General features: G+C 45.3%; 1 protein-coding gene across 22 annotated transcripts in view; it reads right to left on the bottom strand.

Moving 5' to 3' along the window:
* The window catches only part of LOC144755239 (scavenger receptor cysteine-rich domain-containing protein DMBT1-like), a 593,569-nt gene that overhangs the window by 345,448 nt on the left and 223,881 nt on the right, over positions 1-24,240 (bottom strand). For 17 of the 22 annotated variants that reach the window (XM_078643959.1, XM_078643958.1, XM_078643963.1 and 14 more), the window contains 2 exons: positions 10,597-10,635; positions 969-1,241 (listed from right to left, as the gene is read on the bottom strand). The exons of the other annotated variants lie outside the window; for them this stretch is intronic. In XM_078643959.1, the coding sequence (XP_078500085.1) occupies positions 969-1,241; positions 10,597-10,635 (312 nt within the window). The remainder of the gene's footprint in view (positions 1-968; positions 1,242-10,596; positions 10,636-24,240) is intronic. 22 annotated transcript variants of the gene reach the window in all.

The raw sequence follows: 24,240 nt of genomic DNA, 5'->3' as shown, positions 1-24,240 counted from the left end.
GTGTACATTTATATTGAGAATATGGTGTATAAAAGGAGATGTCTTGCCTTAGTAATTTGAACAGTCTCCTAGGAATATACTTTGTGATGTATTGTTGGGATTTCTGTTTACTAGCTGCAGCTAATACATTTGATCTTTGACGCCATCCAGAAGTATTCCGTGTCTCTGTATACCAAGACAGGTGAATCCGAAGATTTTGGGCGTGCCCCTGGCGCCGTTGGGTTCTGACCCGGTTCTTCAAACCTCTTCATCTCAGGGCATGTCCCGCCACTGAACAGTAAGGCCATGCCTGGTCTCCTGAGAGGCCTTGTCTTAGCCTCACAGTAGCAAGGCTTTCCCACTGGAACCACAAGGGTGTTAGATGATTAATGTTAACCAAACTGTTGAGGGGGCAACCACATTGATCCTTATCTAGATTTCGCAATAGCTCAGCAATGGGAATATGGAGAATACAATATTTATTACAGCTCTGGATAGGGGAGCAATGCCAGAGCCATCCTAGAAGCTGTGCAATGTTTCTTTAGGCTTAGATTAAGAGGTGCGATGGCATTTGGAAAAGAAGTTTGCTTCCTGAATGGCAAGTTACTCAAAATTAGGATAGTCATATATTAAGTGTTCTGCAAGACTAGCAGAGTCTGCAGCACCTCATGATGCCCCTTTAGCACCCTGACGGGGGCGAAACAGTCCAGTCAGAAGGGACTGTTCTATGGCTTAAATCTTCAACCCTGATACTTGGCTGCCTAAATTCTAATGTTATCTTCCCCACGTGAACACGATGTGTGATCCTATACAAATACCTCCATACACCTAAGGACAGTTGCCTAAAGAAACTGGGGGCATAAACATGCTTTACTACCACTATTAGTCACAATATCGTAAAGCTTGACACTTTTATTTACAGCCAATAAATTCCATCATTCAGGTTTCTGTTGGTCTGTGAAGGTCCATGACTTCCAAGGAGAGCATACCTGCGCAGATGGTTGCTGCTTCTTCGCATTGGTTGTAGGTAAGACCATACCCGTTGTTGCTAGGACAATTTGACTGGCACGCCCCATATTCAAGGCAATTGGCACTTGGGGCAGAAATTGGCTCTCCACAGTTGAGCATGTGGCATAAGGTCTGTGCTTCACTCATTCCCCACTGATAAGTGCATGCTGGTTGCCAGGCTCCATCATTGTACAATTCCACACTCCCGGCACAGCGACTCCAGCCATCAACAAGTCTAGCGAAAGGATATTCCCCTGTTGGAGAAAGTAAAGGGTTTGAAATATTTACAATAGTATGTGGGACTGGCTCCAGCAGGAGGGGTCACAGTTATGAGGCATTGCAAAGAAGCAGAGACTAAAACAATAAAAAAAAACTAACCATTAAATACGAGTTAATAACAAGTGCTACAGTGATTGTAAACTCTGCACCAGCCGTCCGTTCACCAGGGAACCAATCCAATCCAAATAAGAATTTAAATGGCTCTAAAACTCCTGTGATCTCTGGGTCAGTGTGGGGTGCCCCTTTGTTCTGAGAGCAGGTGACTGTCATTCATTTGCACAGCCTGTGTCTACCATGAATAGCATGATTGGAAGTGAAAATGATAAGTGCTCCTCATACCCGGGGCAAGGATAGTTAGTGTTGGGTCCGTTTGTTTGTTCCCAGAGAATACAAACTCCTGCTTTGGGAGTTTGTTTTCTCCCACCAATAAAAATGTTTAATGGGCATTTCAAATAAAGCCTCTCTCAGAAAAATGTTGCCAGTGGTAAACTTAACAGCACAGAGATCCCCTCCAGGTATGGAGGATCTGTAAATAGGATAGTGCTTCGCTGGGGCAGCTGAGTTCATAACTCACCCCCTGACAAAAGCATCAGCCCATCTGGTAGGGTCTAAATAAGTGTCCAATAGCCAATGGTTTGAATTGCAAATTCAGATTTGCTCAGAGGATATATGTTTGGATGCTTGAGAGTTTTGAAGAGTTGATAGATTGGAGGACAGGTTCCCATTGGAGCAGATTCATGACTGATTTGCATATGTATGTGTCCAAATTGAGGTGACATGGTGTGCAAAATAGCGATGGACTGAAATGGGACTCTGAGCAATTATCACAGATTAATTCAAGCATTCTATCCATTACTTTTCGGTCTACTCACAGAAAACAGCATCAAGGTTCGTAAAAATACCAATGATACACAACTCTACTTGAAAGTCTCTTCTGTTTCAGACATTCAACTCCTCAAACCCTGCTTGCTCATAATCCAGACCTGCAATCCCCAAAACCCCACCACAGCAGTACTCGATTAGATTAAGAAACACTAACTTTTCACTTTTACCGAGTTCCTACACTTACATTTTATGTTGCACTTTTCTGAACTTGTTCATCCTCAGTTGTAGCATGCATGATGTTTTAAAAATTTCTGCCAACCATGCGGTAAAAACAGTTTTTTTATTGTTTTAAATTCTTTCTGTCCATCAAGTGATTTACCATCTTTGAGAGTTGTTTTAACTTTGCGTAATTTGAGAGCATTACCTTTAGTCCTTATTCTGTATTGAATCATTGAAAATTAAAGTAACCATTTGTTTTGAAAAACATCATCCACCGCCACTGATGAGTAGACTTGCTGCGAGTTATTGGTTGTCTATGCTGGATGCATAAAATTAGTATACTGAGAATCCAATGTGTGACGCAAATTACAAGAAAACACAAGAAGACCCCTTAATCCTATTTCTATGAATTCATAAGAATGTCACAATGACTGCAGCACTCCAGTTACCACCCAGAGACTCAGAGGGCACACTGTGGAAGTCATGAATCTCTTAGAATTAGTCAACTACCTATATTACATGCTGCATTCAGAAAAAAACAAAGGAGCATAAAAAAAGTATTTGAACAGGCCTCCAGTTGCCTCTGAGGACGTGCCTCTTCTGCTGATCCAGGACTTGGCCATAGCCCAATACCCTGAAGAACCTTAGACATAGGAAGCTGCTTTCAAGAATTAAGGAAGCAATGAGACCGTCCAGGACAAAGAGGAAAGGAACAGGAACTCCCACATGCATCCTAATCAAAATCTTTGGCCATAAAGGGGCCATTGGGATGTATTTTGTGGTGCAGACGTTCTCTAACAACCCAGCGTAAAAGCTTCACAGGGAGGATGGATCCAGGGTGGTCATATATTGGAAACATGTTCTGCCCATTGACAGCACCTTTAGTTTCTTAATACTAAGATTCACCTGCCAACTGGTCGCGTTATGACCAAGGAAAGATCTTCAGCATCAGGCATTTAAGGATTGGCAGACCTCTATAAGCACATCTAATCGCAAGGACTCCAATTTGAATTCAGACGATTTTGCTTGGACTGGTTTAGGCATACTATGGCATACAACCTGCAACTAAGGCTTCTGTGAGAACTCGAGTCACTAATTCCACGGGGTAGCTTGGCGCGAGCAGATAGGCACCCAAAAGCTTAGGTGTAAACTGACTATACAGCACACACACTCACTGAGACGGGAAACGCACACAATAACTGACACCACACCAGCTGGTCTATTAAAATCAATACACTTTTATGTAGATTAAATTTAGGGCTGGCAAATCACTCAGGGTAATCAATTAATCAATGTAGCATTAACTCATTAGTCCATATTTCATTAAAGGAGCAGAGGGAACATTTTATTAGATAACTGTAGGCATTCATCACTTTTCATTAGGCAGGAGTAAACATTTCATTAGGCCTAGCATTAGCATGGATATCAGCAGGATCAATGAAACAGATCTTCAACATCATCCAACATGGGAACCTCTGGGGCCTATCCTGAGCTTTGGCCTAAACCAGGGCAAGAAAACAGTATAGTATACTCAGCATGTAACATTCCCCTAGTCAGGGGTGAACTTCTCTTAACAACAGGTATTGAGGGCCTCAGCAATGTTCTGGCCCAGTTCAGGGGGGCTGGTAGGCCCGTTGACACTTCTCCCCCTCACTTCAGCTTGAGGGGGGTCTTCACAGTTACTCAGGGCCAACAGGGCCCAACTACAGTTCCTCCCACGGGGAGGGGCGGCCACGGAGCTCCCTCTCCGCTCCTCGGGGGCCCGCTCTCCTCTCTGGCCTTCCGCCCTCCTCCCCGGGGGAATTACCTGTCTCTTCCGCTCCAGCGGGAGCCCTTGCGGTGGTTTCAGCTGGCAGGGAAGTAATGGGCCGGAGGGGGGGGCTCGCTCTCTCTCAGGTGCCCCCCTGGCAGGTATTGCCGGCCTGCAGCAGATCAGGGGGCACGCGAGCTCCTCTGAGACCTCCGGCAGTGTTGCTCACTGTTCCCGGGCCTTCCGTGATGTCTGCGGCCCAGGAACCAATCAGTAGGCTGGCGAGGAGGGGCCCGGCCACAGCGGCCAATAGCTGGGCAGCAAGGGCGGGGGCGCGGCCAATGATGCGGCCAGGTGCCCCGTCACGTGATGAGGGTGGTGGCAGCTTCGGGCCTAGCTCGGCGTGCTAACAAGAAGCGACGGCCCTCTCCTGGCTCCGAGGGCCGCCGGGTCGATGCGGGCAGCAGTGGGGGCCTCAACAGCCCAGCGCCGGGCCGGGGCGATGATGGCGGGCCCTCAGAATGGTTCCGGGCTGCGGCGGTGATTGACAGCAGCGTTCAAAGGCGTCCCGGGCTGCAGCGGTGCGACGGGAGCGTAACGCTTCAACGGGGGCCACAGCAGGGGTGCCAGCAGGAGCACTTTCAGGCACAGCGCTTTCAGGGGCAGGAAGGTCCTGGGCAATGGTAGCACTCAGGGATTCACAGCGCCTTGGGCACGAGGAGAGTCTCTAGAGCCCCAGTGATTAGGGAGGACACAGCGGGGGAGCACTTTGGCAGTCCGGCACCTAACAGGGACAGCACCTTAGGAGGGGCAGTTCCAGTAGTCCAGGGCCAGGCAGCTTGAGCAGGACAGAGCAGAGGGCAGCTTGGGGAAAGACTCAGTCCAGGCAGGGCAGCGCAGGGACACAGTGCAGGTGGTAAGTGCTGGTTACCTGGTTGATCCCCAGGAGTCCTTCTTACCAACAGGTGCTCTTCTTGGCGCTTGATGGTTCCTGCGCCCTTGTGAAGCAGTTTCTTGGGGGATTAGGTGGTAAGGGGGTTTGAGTTTGTGGCTGGAGGACAGGCTGGTTCCTGAAAATCACTGCAGGTGGGTCCCTGGGTTCCCCTCATTCTGGGCCAGGTCAGTGGGTTTGGTTAGAGCCCCTTACTCTACTTGGAAGGCAGTGCCTAGGCCCAGTCACTCCCAGTGGTATAGGTTCCCCCCTAGGCCCTACTGCATAAGACTCCTGCGTAGGTTCCCCCAGGTCAGTGATGCCCCAACTAACTAAAGGATTTCCCTCCTTCTTTTAAATATTCTCAGGTCAGGTGACCACTCTCTAAGGTGGCAAAAGAAGACCCCTCCCCTATTCAGGAAGGTTCCAGGAGCTTCCCTAGTCTAGCTATGGGCAGAAAAAGTGGGCTGGGGTGGCAACAGTATCTTAAGGGCCCAGCCAGCTCCTGACTACTAGGGTGCTACTAAAAAGACCACTAGGCAGTAGCAGGGGCCTGTGGCAGCCATGTTAGGAGAAGAGAGCACCTGCACCTTAGCACTGATTAGCAATGGTAAGGCGCCCGGAGACATAGGTCCAACGAAAAAGAGGGTGGAAAAAACAAGGCAAGGGCGAAAAAACGGGGAAAGACCACCCTAGGGCTGACAGGTCTAACAGCTTCACTAACTACTGTGGCTGTGTTGACCACAGACAATGTACAGATTGCTGCCCCCAAAAATGAAAGAATGTGAGACTTTTTTCAGTGCCCCCTGGCCATCCACAGTCCAAGCCTCCCCAAGAATGATATGACCATGTTGCCAAAAAGCAGACAGGTACCTTTGTTACTTATGACACATCTGGCATTTCATTGCACACCTGGTTTTGGAGGTCAGTTGGACCAGTGAGGTCATCGGATACTTTTCAAGAAATCGTTGAGAAGATTCAGGGAACTGGACAACTTTTAAATCTTGGGTGGACACTCTTTACCTATGCCCCTGGTGATTAGCTGGACTGCTACCAGTCAACTGTAATGGGCAAAAGGAATATAAGACTGATCTATCCATCCTACCGTGTGGTGGAGTAAGACCGAGCTGACAGATATTGGAACTGGGCATGGCCTGAGAGTAGGAACAGCTACAAACTCTCAGGATTTTTAACCTAGCTTCTATTAAGTGCTAGGATACCTACTCTGGCAAGATCCAACGGGAAAACGTCATAAACATGGGAATTATGGAGATGGGTCGTAAGGATAAGAACAGTTCACTGACAAAACTCTCTTTTTTCACTGAATGCTTAGTATGGGAACATAATCCCAACAATCCCAATAACAATGCTGCATCCTACAGCTCAACCCAATGTACAGATGGAGACTGCAATTAATCAGTTATTATGTTTCACCTGTTTATTTGAATGTGCATTATAAAGTACGCTTTTGAGTCAGCTTCTGTAAGCCATTGATTTGTTTAGGTCATCCCCATACAGCCATTACGTTTAAACTTGGGATTGCAAAAATCCAATCAGTAGAAACAGAGTTATGAGTTTTTAAAAGTTAAGGATCACAATAGAGCCAAAAGGTGTGAAGCACCAACTGCAGGTATATGGTTGCACCGGGCAGAGACAACGTCACAAGTTCAGGACAACTGTGATGGAGTACGGGCAGAGTATAGGACCAGATTCAGCCTGCTGGCAGTTGTACTTTCTTTCCTTGGTGCAGGAGGTGTGTGGTGCTGCGATGCAAGTCTCTGCATTACATCGGTTGAAGCCATCTTTCAGGAGCTTTGCAGTGCTACAAAGCAAGGCTCTGTGTCGCTTTGAGTTGTACTGCATCATTGGATCCAGTGAAGGCGCCCGTCAGGAGCTGTGTGGTGCTGTAATGCGAGATTCTGAATTGCTCTATGCGGCTCTGTGTCAGATCTAGTGAAATATTTAGATAGTAAGGGAGAAGTACACTCTAACTCCAGCCAAGTGACCAGGACCTTGGTAACAGAACTTGGGGGTAAAGACTCACTCACAAAGAAGCCTGCAGATAGGACCAGGTCAGACCAGTAGTGTGTGATCAGCCAAAAAGCAGGAAAGATCCCTGGAAGCTCAGTTGTGCTCCTGTACCTCAAACCAGAGGTATTCCAACTGGCCACGTTTGTGGTCCTGTGTTCAAGACAAGCATGTTAAATCTTGCTTCTTCAGACAACAGGGCAGTCCTTCTTCTGACATGGGACCCTTTCACGCTGTACCACTGGATTCAAGCTAAACTGGCTGATATGGTGTGATACCCTGGAACCCGTCCAAGGATGCTTGTTTTCAGACCCAGGGAGGACCTGGCCTGGCAGTTTGAGCTGGACTGTTCCCACGAGGAGCAGAGTCAAGGCTGATACCCACATGGCTGGGTCCAAACTGGGGTGGCACGGTGAACAAAAGAACTATGAATTTAATTTGACTAGGGGTGAGTGTTTGAAACGTTTTGGCACTCCTTCTATCATCCTTGCAAGGTAGACACTGACACCGGGCCCAGCAGCTTAGAGATTTCAGGTCTTTTGCGAATTTATCGGTTGCTTGCTGGTAGGACTCCACCTGGCAGCTTCCTGGTCCCCGTGCCCTGATGCAATTGCAACAAAGTATAGGCAATGAAACATGTTGGGCGTTCAGGTTAAAATGGTCTAAACATGACACAGTTGTTTTAAATGAGTACGGACACAATGAAAATTAAAGATAATCGTTTTGTGTCACCGTAACTTTGTTTTAATGGTGTAGGAGTAGCACAATTGGCCTCCTTGTGTGTAATGGGGGTCTTCAGTCTTTGGATTAACACAACTTCATTTTGACACATTGCTTTGTCTCAGCTACACTTAATTGGGAGTTGGTTTTTGCTTCCATTTTGTGCCAGGAAAGTGCCAATGATGAGTTAACTGGTGAGTGCCTGTCAGCTACTCCCCTGGAATTGCTTATGGGAGGCACTTCCTTAATTCACTTCACTTTTTGGACCTGTACACTTGTCAAAGTCTTTTGGGCTACTGTCCCGTTTTGATGTTTTTTTCATATAAAAGACACATATGGGCGATATATGATATAATTATATATCAAACCCTGTCTCACCCAGAAAGAAATGGTGTGACTGCCTAATAACTTTGATTTATATATGTAATTTATAACCAGGTTTCTGTATATTCATAATATTGAGTGGAGTGTGTCCTGGTTTATTTTTCCTCTTGATCTCCCCTTTTAGAATAGGGCAGGTTTGGTGTCAGGTTCCTTTGTGTGTGCTTGGGCAGGTACCCTTGAAGTGTAATCAGACGGGCACAGGTCCTCTCCAGTCATCCTGCCAGGAAGACCCACTCCCCACTACACCCTGGCCTCTTTGTTCACTTCTGGTTCTAATAAACATTTGATACCAATATGCGATGGGACCCGCACAGCCTCTTGAATGATAAAAGTTATGCAATGTACTCAATTTGTAGCGTGCTAAAGAGGTATCGCTGTCTGCTTCCCAACAGCGAAATAAATGAAGACTACTGCGCTGCAACCTCAGCAATTGAGGTTGGCCCTCTGAGCACAGCTTTCAATGAAACACAGATGCTTCTAATCGTCTCAACTGTTCAAATCAAAAGGTTCAACCCATAGATCTTCCATAACAGTTTTAATGATCATTGTTATCATGATCTGCAATCTTCTTTCAATATCCAATCTCTGGATGATCCAATGTGTATTCCAACATACAATGTTCACCGAAACTTATTTGCCCAATGCATTTCGGGCGGTCAAAGCGCCCTTCATCAGGGGATTGTTCTACAAGGAAAGCAAACAAAAATCATAAGGATCTGTATCTATTGGTGGAACTGATGTACTGATTTGCAGATGGACTGAGTTTTGACCTGAGTAATTACCAGATTAAGTTAAGTATTGCACCATCACTTTTTGGGTTACTACAGCATTTTATGTACAGCTACATCTACCTGAAGAGAAGCAATAAAGAGGGAAAGTATGTACATAGCTTGCTAGCAAGACAGTATGGGAAACATCCTTTACCACGCAACTTTTACCACGCAGTGCTTTTACAACGCATGTTTTACAACAAAAACCATTACAACGCATTGCACTGGGGGGGCGCTCTAGGATAGGGAATAGTTTTAAATTACTATCCAACACCTTCCCTACTATCCACGGGGACTGGAGTTGGAATAGTAAATTAAACTATTAACTATCCAGCACCCCTAAGCGCTATGCGTTGTAACAGCATGCGTTGTAAAAACTGCGATGTAAAGGCATGCGTGGTAAAAGCATGCGTTGTAATGTCATACATCCGACAGTATATATATATATGTTATATAGCTAACAAGGGAGTCGACTCTCAGTCAATAAAAGAATGGAAGTAATTAAAAATATTGTGACCCGGATCCACTTGGGTATTCCCAAGTCTCAGTCTGCTTCCACAGCACTCACCACTTTGCACTGGCTACCAATAAGCAAGAGGATTAATTTCAAAACATTGTGTATAACTCATCACGCAAAAAACAAGATTGGCCCTTACATCAGATCAACCATCCTACACTAGCTCTGCATCCCTGGGGTAAAAAAGGCCAGATGTGGAGGGTGTTCCTTTGATTTGATTTTACTAATCTTCGGAACACTTTGCCTCTCTCCCTCAGATCAAATAACAACCTTCTCAGTTTTAGATAACAACTGAAAACTTACCTATATGACTAGGACTCCTTATCTAACCTTAACATTTCCCGTGCTGGCAAGCCCATCGGGTATCCATGCACTTAATACATTTCCCTGAATTGAATTGCAGTCAAGGGCTTCAGTTCTTTACACTATATTGCAATGGTACATGTGGATAATGTTACAAAGTTTTGTAGTATGCATCGTTGAGCAGTTGTGTGACACAGCTGGCCCATGCCTGCCACTCTAGAGTCCCACACACTGCCTCAAGCTGCAGTTTTCCATCTGTCTACTGTTTTACCTACCTACTCCTACCCACAATTTATATCTGAGCGAGGGTTAAGGAGGTGCTGCTTGGCATCTCAGAAATTCCTGGCACAGACTAGAGATACCCTGTATCAGAAAAGCCAGCCTTTTTCATGGCCAGCTGAACTTCACTTCAGCTCCAGTGAAGTTGGACAAGGTCTAGGATAAAACACATTTTTAAGTGAAGAACATATGGTGCAATGTAACCCCCTAGCCCACAGCTCCTCTGTACAGTGGGACTATTTTTGCACCAGTTGATGTACATTGATAGGTCTTAGTTCTCAGGAAAGAACAGTGTCATGTGAAATATGTTGTTGGTTAATTGACCTAATGTTAACATCTACATTATGATAGTATTGTTAACATTTCAGGTCAATGATGCAATCCTACATAGGAAGGATTCCACAAAGGTAGTTTTACAGAATGTAGAAGCTTTTGTTTGAGCAAAGATTGTCAGAGGTAATAAGAATCAAGAGAGAAGCAAAGGTGATATAGTAACGTCTAGGCTATTGGAATTCATGTTGTTGTCTATTGCATGGTCAACTGCTCACAAGAGTTAGAATAATTAAAGCACTGACTGGAAGAAAGTTAGAAAAATCAGACCTACCAGTAACAGTTTCCGTTAGCGGGGTGGTTGTTGTTTCACCTGTGAACACAAACAAATACCTTATGAGATGGAGGAGACCATTGATTAAAATCATATTCCAATTAAACATTTATTTGTCAGGCTTCAGACTGTATAAGCAGAACTGCCTGGATTCTGTAACCATTCTCAAAAAGTCCATTCTAAATGGGCCAAATCTTACAGTCTATTAAGCTTATATATTTATTTATTTGAATGTATAAATAACATTTACCCAAGGTAGAGGCTACGTATCCAGCTGCCACATTCTAATTGGTAGAAAATATTTGAAAATAGCAGAGAATCTTTACTTTGTGCCTGGCTGCTAGCTACATAATAGCGATTCTGCTCTGAGTGGCTAGCAGCCATGCAAATAGCAGAGAAATATCACTATTACCAAGCTGCTGGCTAAAAAGCAGAGATTCTAGACTGTTCAGAAGTGGCCGTGCATAAAGCAGTAAACCTTCACTATTTACCCAGTCACTGGCTACATGTTAGAGTATCATTACTGTTTGGCCAGCGGTTGTGCAAATAGTAGAAAAACGTTACTATTCACCCGGCTGCTGGTTAAATAGTAGAGATTTGAGGTTCTGCACTGTATGGCCAGCGGCCGTGCAAATAGCAGAAACCCTTCAATATTTACATGACCGATGGCTAAATAGGAGAGATTATGCACTGTTTGGCTGGCAGCCATGCAAACAGCAGAAAAAGTTACTATTTACCCTGTTGCTGGTGAGATTTTGCACTGCTCAACTGACGGGCATGCAAATTGCTGAAAAAAGTCACTAGTTACCTGGTCACTGTTCGGCCAGCAGCTGTGCAAATAACAAGGGGGCATATTACCAACGTTAAGCGATATTTATCGCTAACGATGCTTAGCAACGACTTTTTTAACGCTAAGCATCGTCAGAAATTATTGCAGATAAACCTTGCTATTATCAAGGTTGATCGCAAATGCGATAAAAAACGGCCGCAATCCATGAATATCGCTGAAAAGTCAGCGATATTCATGCATTACCGAGCTAATGCTCTTAGCCATGTTATCCACCTCCCATTGGATAACATGGCTAAGAACTGCTCAGGGCAGGTGTTAGTTTTTGGAGATATTCGCGCTTAGCGCGAATATCTCCAAAAGTTGGTAATAGGAGATAGCGATGTTAGCGACTGTTTCCAGTCGCTAACATCTTGGCACGCCCACTTTGCATGTCATTAGTGATAAATATCATTGACATGCATAGTGGGGCCAAAGATGGTCGCTATCTCCTACTAGCTGTCGCTAACTGGTGTTAGCGACAGCTAGGTAATAGGGAGATAATTTTATCTCCGCTTTCTTGGCTTTTAAAGCCAAAAAAGCGGAGATAAACCCCCTTAAGGTAATTTCACTATTTTCCTGGCCACTGGCTACATAGCTGAAGTTTTAGTTTTGTATTTATTAGGCAGTATTCAAGCACACAAAAAAAGCCAGCTACTCTCAAAACACAAAACGTGTACAATAAGTACAGCGGCCATGCAAACCGCAAATTCAACTTAATTATTTATGTGGCTGAGACATTTTATAATATTTGACCAGTAGCTTGCAAGAAGAAAAGAAACTTCAATATTTTCCAGGAAAATGGCTAAATAGCAGAAATGATTTACTGAATTGCTGGTGACCTTGCAAATAATTTGAAAAGAAATGTAAATATTTACCTGGTAGCTGGCTATCAGTAGATAGTGTGCACAACTTGACCAGTAGCCATGCATATAGAAAATGAACTACACTATTTACCCAGTTGCTATCTAAACAGCTCATATTTCGTTTTTTATGCCTCATGCAGATTTCAACAAGTACTCACAGAAGGTAGAACTGCAATCAAGAATTGAACTTCATTGGCATCCATCTGTTTATGAAACTTAGGGTCCTAATGTATTATTAATTTATTTGCAAAAGTGGTTACAAGAAAAGCATATACTTTTTGCAAACTATACAAGTTATGCCTCCCACTACTTAGAGGTCTAAAGGTACCAAATGTTTGACTCTTTCCAAGTTATTTTACCAACATGGCACAGAATGCTACTCGATTGCACCATGGGCCAAGACACAGCAATGTAAGAGGTTCTTTAAGGAGCTGTCTCGTGCTTCACACATGCTCCGACTCCTTTAAGTTTACCTGCAGACATGGCTAATGATAAAGATGATTAGAACCTTTGCAAGACTAGTCGCAGCTGTTTACTCTTTCACAGTTATATACTCACTGTTACTCGCAAAGCCATGAGAATGTACGAGGGCAGATATAGGATTACCAAATAGCTCCATGTTATCAGAACACCTCTTTTTATGCTGCAAATATGTGCATTTTGGAATCATTAATTCTTGTTCAGATCAATTAAAATATCACAATAAAACACCTAAAAACAATGATTTGTAAACAAAGGCCAGAACTGGAAATGTATCCCAGTAACATAATGCCACCTGATATTTAGGGAAATCTTATGAAAATAGAAACTATTGCATACATCGCCATTAGAAGTCATCAACATAATATAATTGAGAGGCTTCATTACAATCTAATTGATGGCAGGAAGAAAAACTAGGGGCCTAACTTAGAGTTTGGGGGACCAAGTTAACTCTGTCATGATGGCGGAGGACAATACTTCTACCATCCTTAGAAGTCTTCGCCAGCCAATTTAGAGTTGTTCACCGGGCCGGTGGAAAACTCTTGATACTGAAAGCAACTGAATTCATGAACGCTCCTGCCTATGCAGGAAAAGTTTAACAGGAAATAGCTTCAAACAAGATGGCTGGCAATCAAACTTTTCAATTTCGTTTTTTTTTCAAACATAAACTCCGGAAGTGGGAGTTTCTTTTTGAAAAAACAAACCATCTAATGTCCCTCTCAACCTGGAGATTTCTCCCAGAGTATTGGGGGTCATTATATTTTCCCCTGCTCCTCACATCCAGGCTTTAAACTAAATTGGGTTGGCGTTGGAGCGTCCGTCCTCTGACTACCCCCACTCTGTCATGCCATTGAGGAGCCACAAGTAAAGGAAATAGACTATAATCAATTGAGCAGAATGTCATTGGAATATGAATGAGTACTCCCAGAAAATCACTGAAAGTCATATAGGCATCAAAAACGCAGAAGAACATTTTTGACTTCATTACAAATATTTTGAGAAATAGGAAGCCGAATAAACAGAGACATTGTGTTACTTCCATTCTTATGACCTGCAGATTGATCATTTCGCAGTTCCACTTTATACTTTTTTTCAAACAGGGGATGTGGATCCACTCTTGAGGTTTCAGAACTGATTTGGAGTGATTCTTTTTAAAATGTCACTGTCTGCTTTAGCTTAGACACAGCTTTTGTGCAAGGTGATCACAGCAGTAGCAATAGTGCTGACTCAAGGCAGGAGTATTCAAAACAAGGACACAATGAAGTGTGAGATCTCAGCATCAGGTTGTCTTCAGCGTTCCGGAGCAGCCATCAGGCACATACTAAAGGGTCTGCCCTGATTAGCAACTTTGTGACCTTTAACAAGAGAAACCTCTCACTTACTCCTCACTGCTAACATCTACCCTATGTCGTTATTCAGGAAGATCTAATCAGCAGCCCTTTGTTAATGTAGATCTCACAAGATTTCTGTGGGTAGCCTTCTGTCCATCTCCCTCCCTCACTTCAATTTCTGGGTCTCCAGTCCAAGAGATGCAGTCAGTACATTTCTGCTGCCTAGAGAAGCTGTATCTACTCTTCATCATGCAAAATGAATGACACTGGTCTAAGCACTTAGAATTTCATTATTCACAGTTTTACTACACACTATTACACACTTGCTACATATCAACCGCACATGCACACACACATGGAAAATCAACTCAAAGGTCTGTGAGTCACATAAACGATTCTACCAGCCTTGAGACTCGTTACCTATTTACTAGCCTTAGTAACACATATCCCACATCTGTAGCTCCACCACTTTTCATCTAGCCATTTGAATATCACAGACCACTTGTTTGGTGCTAAAGCTATCACTGTTAAAGACATACAAATGATGGACGGAAAGCAGAACAAATCAAAACATTCACCCCCAGTCTAGACATCTGAGTTAAAGCCATCATTCTTTTGCTCATCATGCCACCCAGTTTACACTTGGCCATATGCAAATCAGTCTTGACCCTGTGCCTCATGGGAAGAGTCCAGTCCAAACTGCCAAGCCATGTCCTCCCTGGACTGGAAACAAGCATCGTAGGACCGGTTTCGGGATTTCACCCCTCATCAGCCAGGATAGCTTGAATCCAGTAGCACAGTGAACCTGGGACCCACACCTGGTCATACCAAGCGCACTTAAGGAGAGAAAGCAAAGGACACACAATTGTTGGAAGGAATGCAGAACAAATTAAAACATTTGCCTCCAGCCAAGAGATCTGGGTTAAATCTATCATCCTTTTGGTCACCATCCCACCCTAGTTTAGACTTGGCTATATGCAAATCAGTCTTGACACTGTGCTTCATGGGAATAGTCCAGTCCTCCCCGGACCAGAAACAAGCATTCTAGGACCGGTTTCAGGGTTTCACCCCTCATCAGCCAGAATCGCTTGAATTCAGTGGCACAGTGAGCGGGGGACCCATGTCTGGGCATACCTGGCGCACTTAAGGCGAGAAAGCAAAAGACACACAATTGATGGACGGCATGTAGAACAAATCAAAACATTCACCCCCAGTCAAGAGATCTGGGTTAAATCCATCATTCTTTTGCTCACCATGCCAACCCAGTTTAGACTTGGCCCTATGCAAATCAGTCTTGACCCTGTGCCTCGTGGGAACAGTCAATCCCAAACTGCCAAGCCATGTCCTCCCAGGACCGTAAACAAGAGTCCTAGGAAAGGACCTTGCTTGGTAGTTTGGGCTTGACTGTTAACTTTGGGCACAGGGTCAAGACTGATTTGCATATGGCTAGTTTCAAACTGGAATGGCATGGGGAGCAATAAACAAGGGATTTAGGCCCATATCTCTGAACTGGGGTGAATGTATGACATTGTTCTGCATTCTGTCCATCAGTTGTTCTTTTTGCAAAGCTATCACTGTTGGAATTGGTTCCCTGTGCTATCGCTGTATTTATATTTTGTTTACAAGCTCTGACATTTCAGCAAATACGCACAAGCTCTATATGTGGGCTGAAAAAGATGAAAGTGTCTGGGGGTTGACAGCATAAATAAGAACCCTTAACAAAAGGGATAGCCAGGTAGATGTGGCATAGAATTACATGGCTGTTCTCCTGCTCCAGGTCCTACTGTGCCTTCTGGTGCTGGTCCTCCTCCTGGTCCTTTTCCAATTTGCCCTATTTGGAGTTGGTTTGGTCCTCCGATCCTGACTGCAACTCTGGTCCAACCAGTTCTGGTCCCCCAGTGTTGGTTTCCTGAATCTAGTGTTCTTGGCCCGGCTCTGGCCATTCCTTGTATTGGCCCTTTCTAGGCTTCCTGATCCTGGTACTGCCGATCCTCACCCTGATTTTGCTGGGCCCTTCTCCACCTAACCCTGGTGACTGGGTTCTCCTAGAACTTGCATTCCTAGTCTTCCTGGGTTGGGTTGTCCTGATTCTCCTTGCCCCAGTCCTTGTTTCTGTGGTCCACCTGGTACTTCATCCACCATTTCTTGTCCTCCTTATCAGGTCTTCTTGGGCTGGGCCTGTTCATTTTGGTCCTGGTCTATTCCCATTGGCCCTTGTTGCTCAGGTTATCCTGCTCCACCTTGATCCACACTGCCCTGGTCCGGCGCCCACACTTTCTGGTTTCCCCATGCACCAATTGTTACTTCAGGTCCTCTTATCCTTGTTTGTGACCCCTCTGGTCCTCTCAGCGCACTTCCTGGTTCTGTTTATTTTGGTCCTTCTAGTCCAGCAAATACTCCACAATCTGGTCAATAGTCTTAATGGTTCTGGTCTACCTGCTACTGCCCTAACTACTTCTCCTGATCCTCCTCAAACTTGTCATGATACTCTTGGCCCTGGTCCTCCTTCTCCCTGTTATTCCAATTCTGCATTAATTTTCTACATGGTCCTGATCCTCCTTGTTCAGGTCATCCTGTTCTTAGCCAGCCAGCTTGGTCATTCTGGCCTTCTTTGTCCTGATCCTCCTTTTCCTCCCCCTCCTGCTGTGCCAGGTCCTGATGCTCCTGCACCTCTGTTTCCTCTTAGATGTTATCCTACTGGCTCTGGTTGCTTTGCCATCTCCTTCCGATTCTCCCGCCCCTGTTCTCCTAGTGTTCCTCACTCTCAGTCTGGTTTGCTTATCACTGGTCTTCCTATTCCTGGTCCTCACAGACTGTATTTTCTTTCTGGATTGCCGACTAGACTATATCCTTTTGTTTCTGGTCTTCCTTGTTTGGGTCTCTGTATGCCTAATCCTCTTGGTTCTGGTCCTCATGGCCATTCTACTCCTTCCAGTCCCCCTTCTCCTAGCTCTACCTCTTCCTTCCTGAGCCTTATGACCCTCGCCCCCTTGATCTCATCATTCTGATCTTGCTCACCCTGCTCATCTGATTTGTAGTACCGCACTTCCTGGTCCTGCTGGTCCCCATGGTCTTCCAGGCCTCTTGTTTCCTGGTCCTCTCAGGCCATGCCCTCTTAGACATTGTCTTTCTGGTTTGGATCACCCTGGTCCTCCTGCCCCGCTGCCTTGTTCTCACGGTCAATCTGGCACTGCACCCAATGGCTTGGGCCCTCTTGGTCCTGGTGTACTTTGCCATGGTCCTTATGAGCCTCATTATTTTGATCCTGGTCCTCCTGGATATCCAGGTCCATACCCCTTAGTCTTCCTGGCTCTGGCAGTTCTGGTTCTCTTGACCTTCTACAGACTAGTCCTGCTAACACCAGGTCCTGTTTTTAATGCTCCACTTGGTACTCCCATGCACTCCTGGGCCTGTTCCTGGTTCTCTTAGTGATCATTCTTTTAATTCTCCTTCCTCTGGTCCTGGGCCTCTTGGCTCTGGTCACTGGTAACCTTGGTACCAACCCCTCATCTTTCTTGCTCATTCTGATCCTGTGGCTCAAGTGGCCATAATCCTCATTCTCCTAATATTCCTAGCCTTCTTGAATCTGGTCCTTATCTTCCTGCTTCTACACCAACTGACACTCCTCCTTGCTCTGGTTGTTTTTGTTTTTCATAGTCCTTGTCCTTTCTGAAGATTATGTGCCTATTGGACCTGATCCATTTGTTCCTTGAACTTGAAGTTTGATTTCTTCTCATGGACTGGGTTCACCAATCATCATAGCCTTGGTTCTGGTGATCCTGGTACTGTTTGTCCTAGTGTGCTTGTTATCATAAACCTTGCATTTTGCCATCCTAGCCCATCCTGGTTCACCAATCTTTACCCATTTGGCTCTTTTCCTTTCTAGTCCTCGTGGCCCCGGTCACCTGGTCCTGATTCTCCTCACCCTAACCCTCCTACCCCTGGTACCACAGGTCCTGGTTGATCTGGGCTCTCAGGTCCCTTGTCTTCTCCTGGTTTGGGTTGTCCTGGTCATCCTTGATATGTTACTTGTTCTTAGTCCTACTGTTACTGCAGCTCTTGATCCTCTCCCTCTTGATCCAGGTTTTCCTTGCTCGGGACCTCCTAAGCCCTTTAATTTTGTTCCTGGTCCTCCTAGCCGCTACTGTCCTGTTCTCTTGGTCTTTCAGATTCTAGGTAGCATTCTAACATCTAATCCTCCTCACCCTGGTTCTGCTACCCTTAATGATTGTTCTGCGCACACCTCGTGATCTGAGCCCTGTTACCGTAGGTCCTAATATGCATAGCCCTCTTAGCCCTGTTTCCAGTCCTCCTTGCTCTGGTTTGTAGGTGACCTTGTCCTGTTCAACCTGGTTTCCTGGTAATATTGGCCATTGGCCTACAGGTCCTGATCTTCACGGTCCTCTGCAACCTGGTAAAAATCCTCCTGACCATAATTCTCCTGCTCCTTGCCCTCATGGTTCTGCATTAACTTGTCCTGACCCACCAACCATCTTCCTAGTTTATTCTAGTTATGTTGTTCCCAGACCTCCAATTTATCTAGCCTTAGAACTTTTTGACCGTGTACTTCTTGGTGTGTCTGTTTGTCATTCCCATGTACTTCTGAACCTATTCCTGTTTCACAGGCTGCTGGTCCATTCCCCTCATCCTAAGTCCTGCTTCAATGGCATAATTAGTGCCCTAGTTTGCCTATTCCTAACCCTCCTTCTGCTCACGGTTCTCATATTCCATGAAGTTCCGGTCTTAGTTCTGGCACTCCTTTGTCTGGTCCTCATACATTGGGTCTTCAAGTGCTGAACCCAATGACATTGGTTTCCCTAGCCCTCCTAGTGACCCAGTCCTCCTGCTTCAGCCTAAGTCTACTAGTCCTCCTGGTGTCCTAGTTTGCTTGTAGAACCCTGTTTTTCTCCATCTGCAACCTGGTTCCTCTATAATGGCCCTTCTGGCTCTGGTCTTTCTCATCCCTCCAACACAGGTCCTTCTAATTCTGATGTTGAACTCTGTGACCTTTTGCCTTGCTGTTGCCTCTTTGCTTTTACTTTGTTTCCTTTATCTCACAATTTGACCTTTTACCTTGCTTTTGCACCTTTCCTTTCCTTTCCTTTCCTTTCCTTTCCTTTCCTTTCCTTTCCTTTCCCCTCTTCATTCACACTCTTTGACCTTTTTGCTCCCACCTTATTTTGCATCTCTCTTGTGCTTCTGTACCTGTGCCCTCTCTGTTTCCAACGCCTCCAGTGTTTTTATACCTCCTGTCCCCGCTCTTTACCTGTTCTCCTGAGTCTTCTTCCCATAACTTCTTCCCATGCCCTATTCCCAGCCCCGTCCATGCCTCTTCCCTTAGCCCCACCCACCACTCCCTGCACTTCTACCGCCTCCCCGGACCTGCTTAATGACAGCCACTGTACTATCGTGCAGGGGACACAAGTCATTGGTGTGCAAAAGGCAAGCATATCTACGCCTGCCTGCACCTGAACCATGCCCAGTGCCACAACTCCTGGTCAAATCACCATCCGCCACTACTCCTCAGCAACTCTCCACTCACTCAACCCTGGACACACCTCCAAGTGCTGCTGTGGTCCTGCAACACACAGCACAGTATGATGCTTTTCCAGCCCCCAATGTCACTTCTCATTCAGCAACCCGGCTCCATACACCGTCTCACTCCGACTTCTGCATCACCAGCTCCTTACCTCATCCCACCCAGCACCACACTGGTCCCTCAGCACACCTGCACATGCATGCTCCTAAACACCCGCTCACTCAAAATCTGGGCCCTCCCGAACAACATCTCTCCGGACCACCTAACAGAAACCTAGATGAACCCCGCCTCAGCTCCTGACATAGCTGTGGCCATCCCAGCACGTCCCAGCACGATACAAAGTTGCATGGCAGACAACCTAGACATGCCTGGTGGAGATCTTGCCATCATCCACAAAGATACCCTCAAATAAAAAACTACCACTGATACGAATACCCACTTCATGTAACATCTGCACTTCAACCTACTACCCTATTACATTTTGTGTAATTTTCAAATGGGAAGAGATAGCCAGTTCATGTTTGGTGTCTTTGGAGTCACAATTTCAATTCCTAGCTTATGGTAAACTCAGGTTTTTCATTACAATTTTGAAAATGACACTTTAAAAAAGTTGGCTTTTTCAGGCTCTTAGCACTTTTGTACCTGTAGCCTGCCTGCCTTCACACAAATGGCCTAAACAACCCCACATTGTTACTGAAGCCAGTTTGGAGGTAGGGCGAGGGGATAGGAAATTCCTTGAACTTCAGGGACACTGTCTAGAAGCTTCTCTCACCTTCCAGAACCAGGGCAACATGGTATATATAGGTGACCTCAGCTACCATCTCTTCAGTACACTTCTGGACCTGTGGATATTCTGCCAGGAAGAAGTAATGCTATGCTGCTAAATAACTGCCACTCTGCTGGACTGCTACTCTGAAGGAGCTTTTGCCCTGCTGTGCTGTGCTGCCTGCTGCCCTTGTGCCCGGGGAGGAAGAACTCCATTTGATAAGTGTAATTTCCAAGTGAAAATATTTTTGCCAGTTCATCTTTGGTGTCTCTGGAATCAAAATTAAAAGAACTCACTCATGGTAAACTTGAATTTCACATTACAATTTTGAAAATGATTCCTTCCAGTCACACAATAGATGGATTAGTTGTGCCTGGATGGGCCATCTGCTGAAATGATTGGGGTGGAGCTGAGTATAGCCCCAGCAACTGAACAGGCTATGCTTTGACTTCACACAAAGGGCCTAAATGACCTGACATTATTATTGCAGCCAGCTTGGAAATAAGGCAGGGGAGGTAGGGAACTCCATGCACTTCAAAGACACTGTCTAAAAACTTCTCCCATCTTCCAGAACCAGGGCACCAAGGTATAAATAGGTGGCCTCAGATACCACCTCTTCAGTACACTTCTGGACCTGTAGATAGTCTGCCAGGAAGAACTGCTATGCTGCTGAAGGACTGCCACTCTGCTTGACTCCTCCTCTGAAGGAGCTACTGCCCTGCTATGCTGACCTGCTGCCTGGTACTCTCTTGCCTATCGAAGGAAAACTGGACCTAAAACTTCATCTTGAACCCAGAACCCCAGAGTGACTCAAAGGGCTAGTCTGCTGACCTCCTGATCTGAGCCTAAGGGACATAACAGGCTCTGGACCAGTCCTGAGGGGGTTCCCAACCCCTAAGAGGTGCTTCTCAGGTCCTAGAGCCTTTGTGTGGCTCTAGAGCTCATGATATCAAGTTTTTGGTCTCTTCGTTAACGCAAACGGGCCAGTTCGCACCGAAACTGCGCTGCTCTATCTGAAAATCAGAGTGAGCTGCATCAGCCTGTCTCTTTGCATGGCAGCATCGATAGCCTCAGGGAACCCCAACATGAAGCTCCTGCATTGCTGTTCAAGACACCCGACCTGCTTTTTGCACAATGCCAACCATGGTCTGTGACACTCTCCTTGCTCCTAGTGATGCTCTCCAATACAAATAGGGCTCTTGACATAAACCTGAAGAAGGTAAAACTTTAGCTGGACTAATATTGGACTGTATCCGACACATGCGCCATCGCAGTTGGCCTGAAAATTTGAATTTGACCAGACCCAGTGAGACCAGATAGTCGTGGTTGGCACTTTATCCTTCGAAGCGCTACATTGTAGCTTATACTTTAAAAATTCATCACTCCGGTTCTACTGATTGTATTTTTGTTCTTTTGATCTTGTTTCATTTTTTTAAAATGTGCTCAGTTTTTTAATTCTGGTGTGGGATCTTTGTGTGTGTAGTCTTTTTACTTTTTGACTGTTTGGAGTGTTGCAAAAATACCTTACAGATTGTCTTTATGTGTAGTCTGACTGCTCTGTGCCATGCTATTAGAGGGTTAAGCACAGGTTAATTTGGGGTTGCTTGTGCCTTGCCCTAACTAGGATTGTAGTTGCTGCATCACCAGGGCTCACACCCCAGTCAACTACTAACCCAATTTCTAACAAAATCGATATGAAACACAGCACAACATCAGACCAGCATAGCTCAACTCCCGATCTCCACTTCCAGCAGCCAACCATACATCTATGCTCTGCCTCTCTCTCCCTTGCATACACTCCCCACATCCACGCAAGTAGATCAGGAGGGCTAAAATTCTAATACCTCACACCAAAAACATGGACCGACCTCCCTTTTCATCTCAGGGCCTCATTGTCGCTTCTGGAATTCCATAAGAAGCTAAAGACTTGGCTCTTTAAATAAATTCATGTTGTCGACCTTCGCTCCAGCTCCTGGGTGCCCCTTGGGTGCTTAGCTGCACCATACAAATCCAGTTAACATACCATTCTAACCTAGGGTCTCAAGGTACCACCAGTCCTGGTTCTTTATAGTTATGGTCTTCCTGGTCGTGGTCCATTCACTTCTGTCCCCTTGGTTCTCCTTGATCTGATCTTCTTTCCATTGGTCTCATCGTACTGGTCCTCTTTGCTCTGTCTACTTGGGTTTGCTGCTCCTGGCCCTGGTTGTCCTCATCCCTCTGGTCTTGGTCGGTGCGGTCAGGCCCCCCTAGCTGTTATGGTCCAGGGCCTCGTGCCTCTTCTACCCCTGGGCCTTCTGTTCCTTTGAGCCCTTGTCCATTAGATACAGGTTCCTCATCCTACTGGCGATCCTGATCCTTTTCACCCTGGTCTCTGTAATCCTAGTGATTTATTTCAATTGGTAAGCCTGGTCCTTGGAGATTATGTCTCCCTGGGCCTGGTTCTTCTCGTCCTGGCCCTCATGGCTCGGGTTGTCCTATCCCTTCCTGATGGCCCACCTTCTGGCCCGTATTCTCCTATTTGTCCTCATCCTCCTCCTACTGGTCCTCCTTCCTTCCTTCCCCAGGCCCCCTCCACAATGACTTTAGTCAGGTACAGCCTGGAAGTCAGTCACAGACATCTGTTTTGGGTGGGGACTTCCAGATGTCTTTTACAGAAATGGAAGAATCAAAGAAACAGGGGCTCTCTAGAGACAGGGCCTTACACACGTAAAACTCTCCTTTACATGATACAGTTCAAAACTACCATTCTGAGGATACATTGTTCGGGTGACTAAAATATAAGTGTGGCGGAAGGGAACCCCTCATGCCATGGGACCAAACAACATCTATGCCCTTACCTACGCTGCTGGGTAAATGGTAAGAAAACTTTTTTGTATTCACAGGCAGCAGAGTGAAAGAGTAACTGTGAATTATCCAGATGCATTACTTACTTGTCTCCTGCTTTCTCATCCCCATCCCTCAGAAGCCCCATTACTCTGTTTCACTCAATTTACCTCCTGCATGTGCCCCAATGCTTTATGCCCCCAGCACCAATTGCCTACAGTATGGGTCGCTTTCTCTGGGGCCCAGAAACCACTTATCTTTCTGCGTTCCCATTTGTAGCTGCTGTTGACTGCTGCTGTGTAGCCAACTTTGACCTACAATAAAAGAAAACTAAAGCTACCACAAGGTTTCCTATAAGAAGCCTACAAAGCGCTCAGCCATCACAAATCATCAAAAGGAGTATAAGGAACATTACAAAACAATAAAAGCCAATGTATTGCCGTTCGTAAATAAAACATACTCAGTATTCTTTGGAGACAGTCATATACTCCTAGACTGCAGTATAAAACATATGTGTGCCATATGCTGAAGCTTCTGTTCCTAATAATCTTATTTGAATAAAAAAATAACAAATGTTTTTTTTTCTGTTTCTTCATTTGTAAACAGCTATGCTTAATTTATGAACTTACCTTTGTACAAACAATTGTACATTTGAATATTCATTTACTTTCAAATGCTTCACACTTGTTGCATTCTCATTACAAGATCGCAAGCACCCTACCATTGCCAGTCTCTTTACGGCCGGCTAAATAAAGACCTCCTTCACATTGTTTATCAGGCTGCCAGTCAAATTGAACATCTTCTCTACTATTTAGCCTATGGGCGGGTAAACAGCAGAGATTATGTACTGTTCGTCAGGCCACTGGGTAAACAGCAGAGACCAAGTACTATTTGGCCAGCGAGTGGGTAGACAGCCACTTCCCTTACCCTAAGCTCTCCAAATATAAACATTTACAAAAATAGCAGGAATACCACAAATAAATATCATTTAAAATGGCAAGAAACATAGACTA

The sequence above is a fragment of the Lissotriton helveticus genome, chromosome 5_1 (assembly GCF_964261635.1).
Source record: "Lissotriton helveticus chromosome 5_1, aLisHel1.1, whole genome shotgun sequence".
Classification (NCBI taxonomy): Eukaryota; Metazoa; Chordata; class Amphibia; order Caudata; family Salamandridae; genus Lissotriton; species Lissotriton helveticus.
The sequence above is the reverse complement of the archived record's forward strand: the minus strand, read 5'-3'. Positions and strand labels throughout refer to the sequence as shown.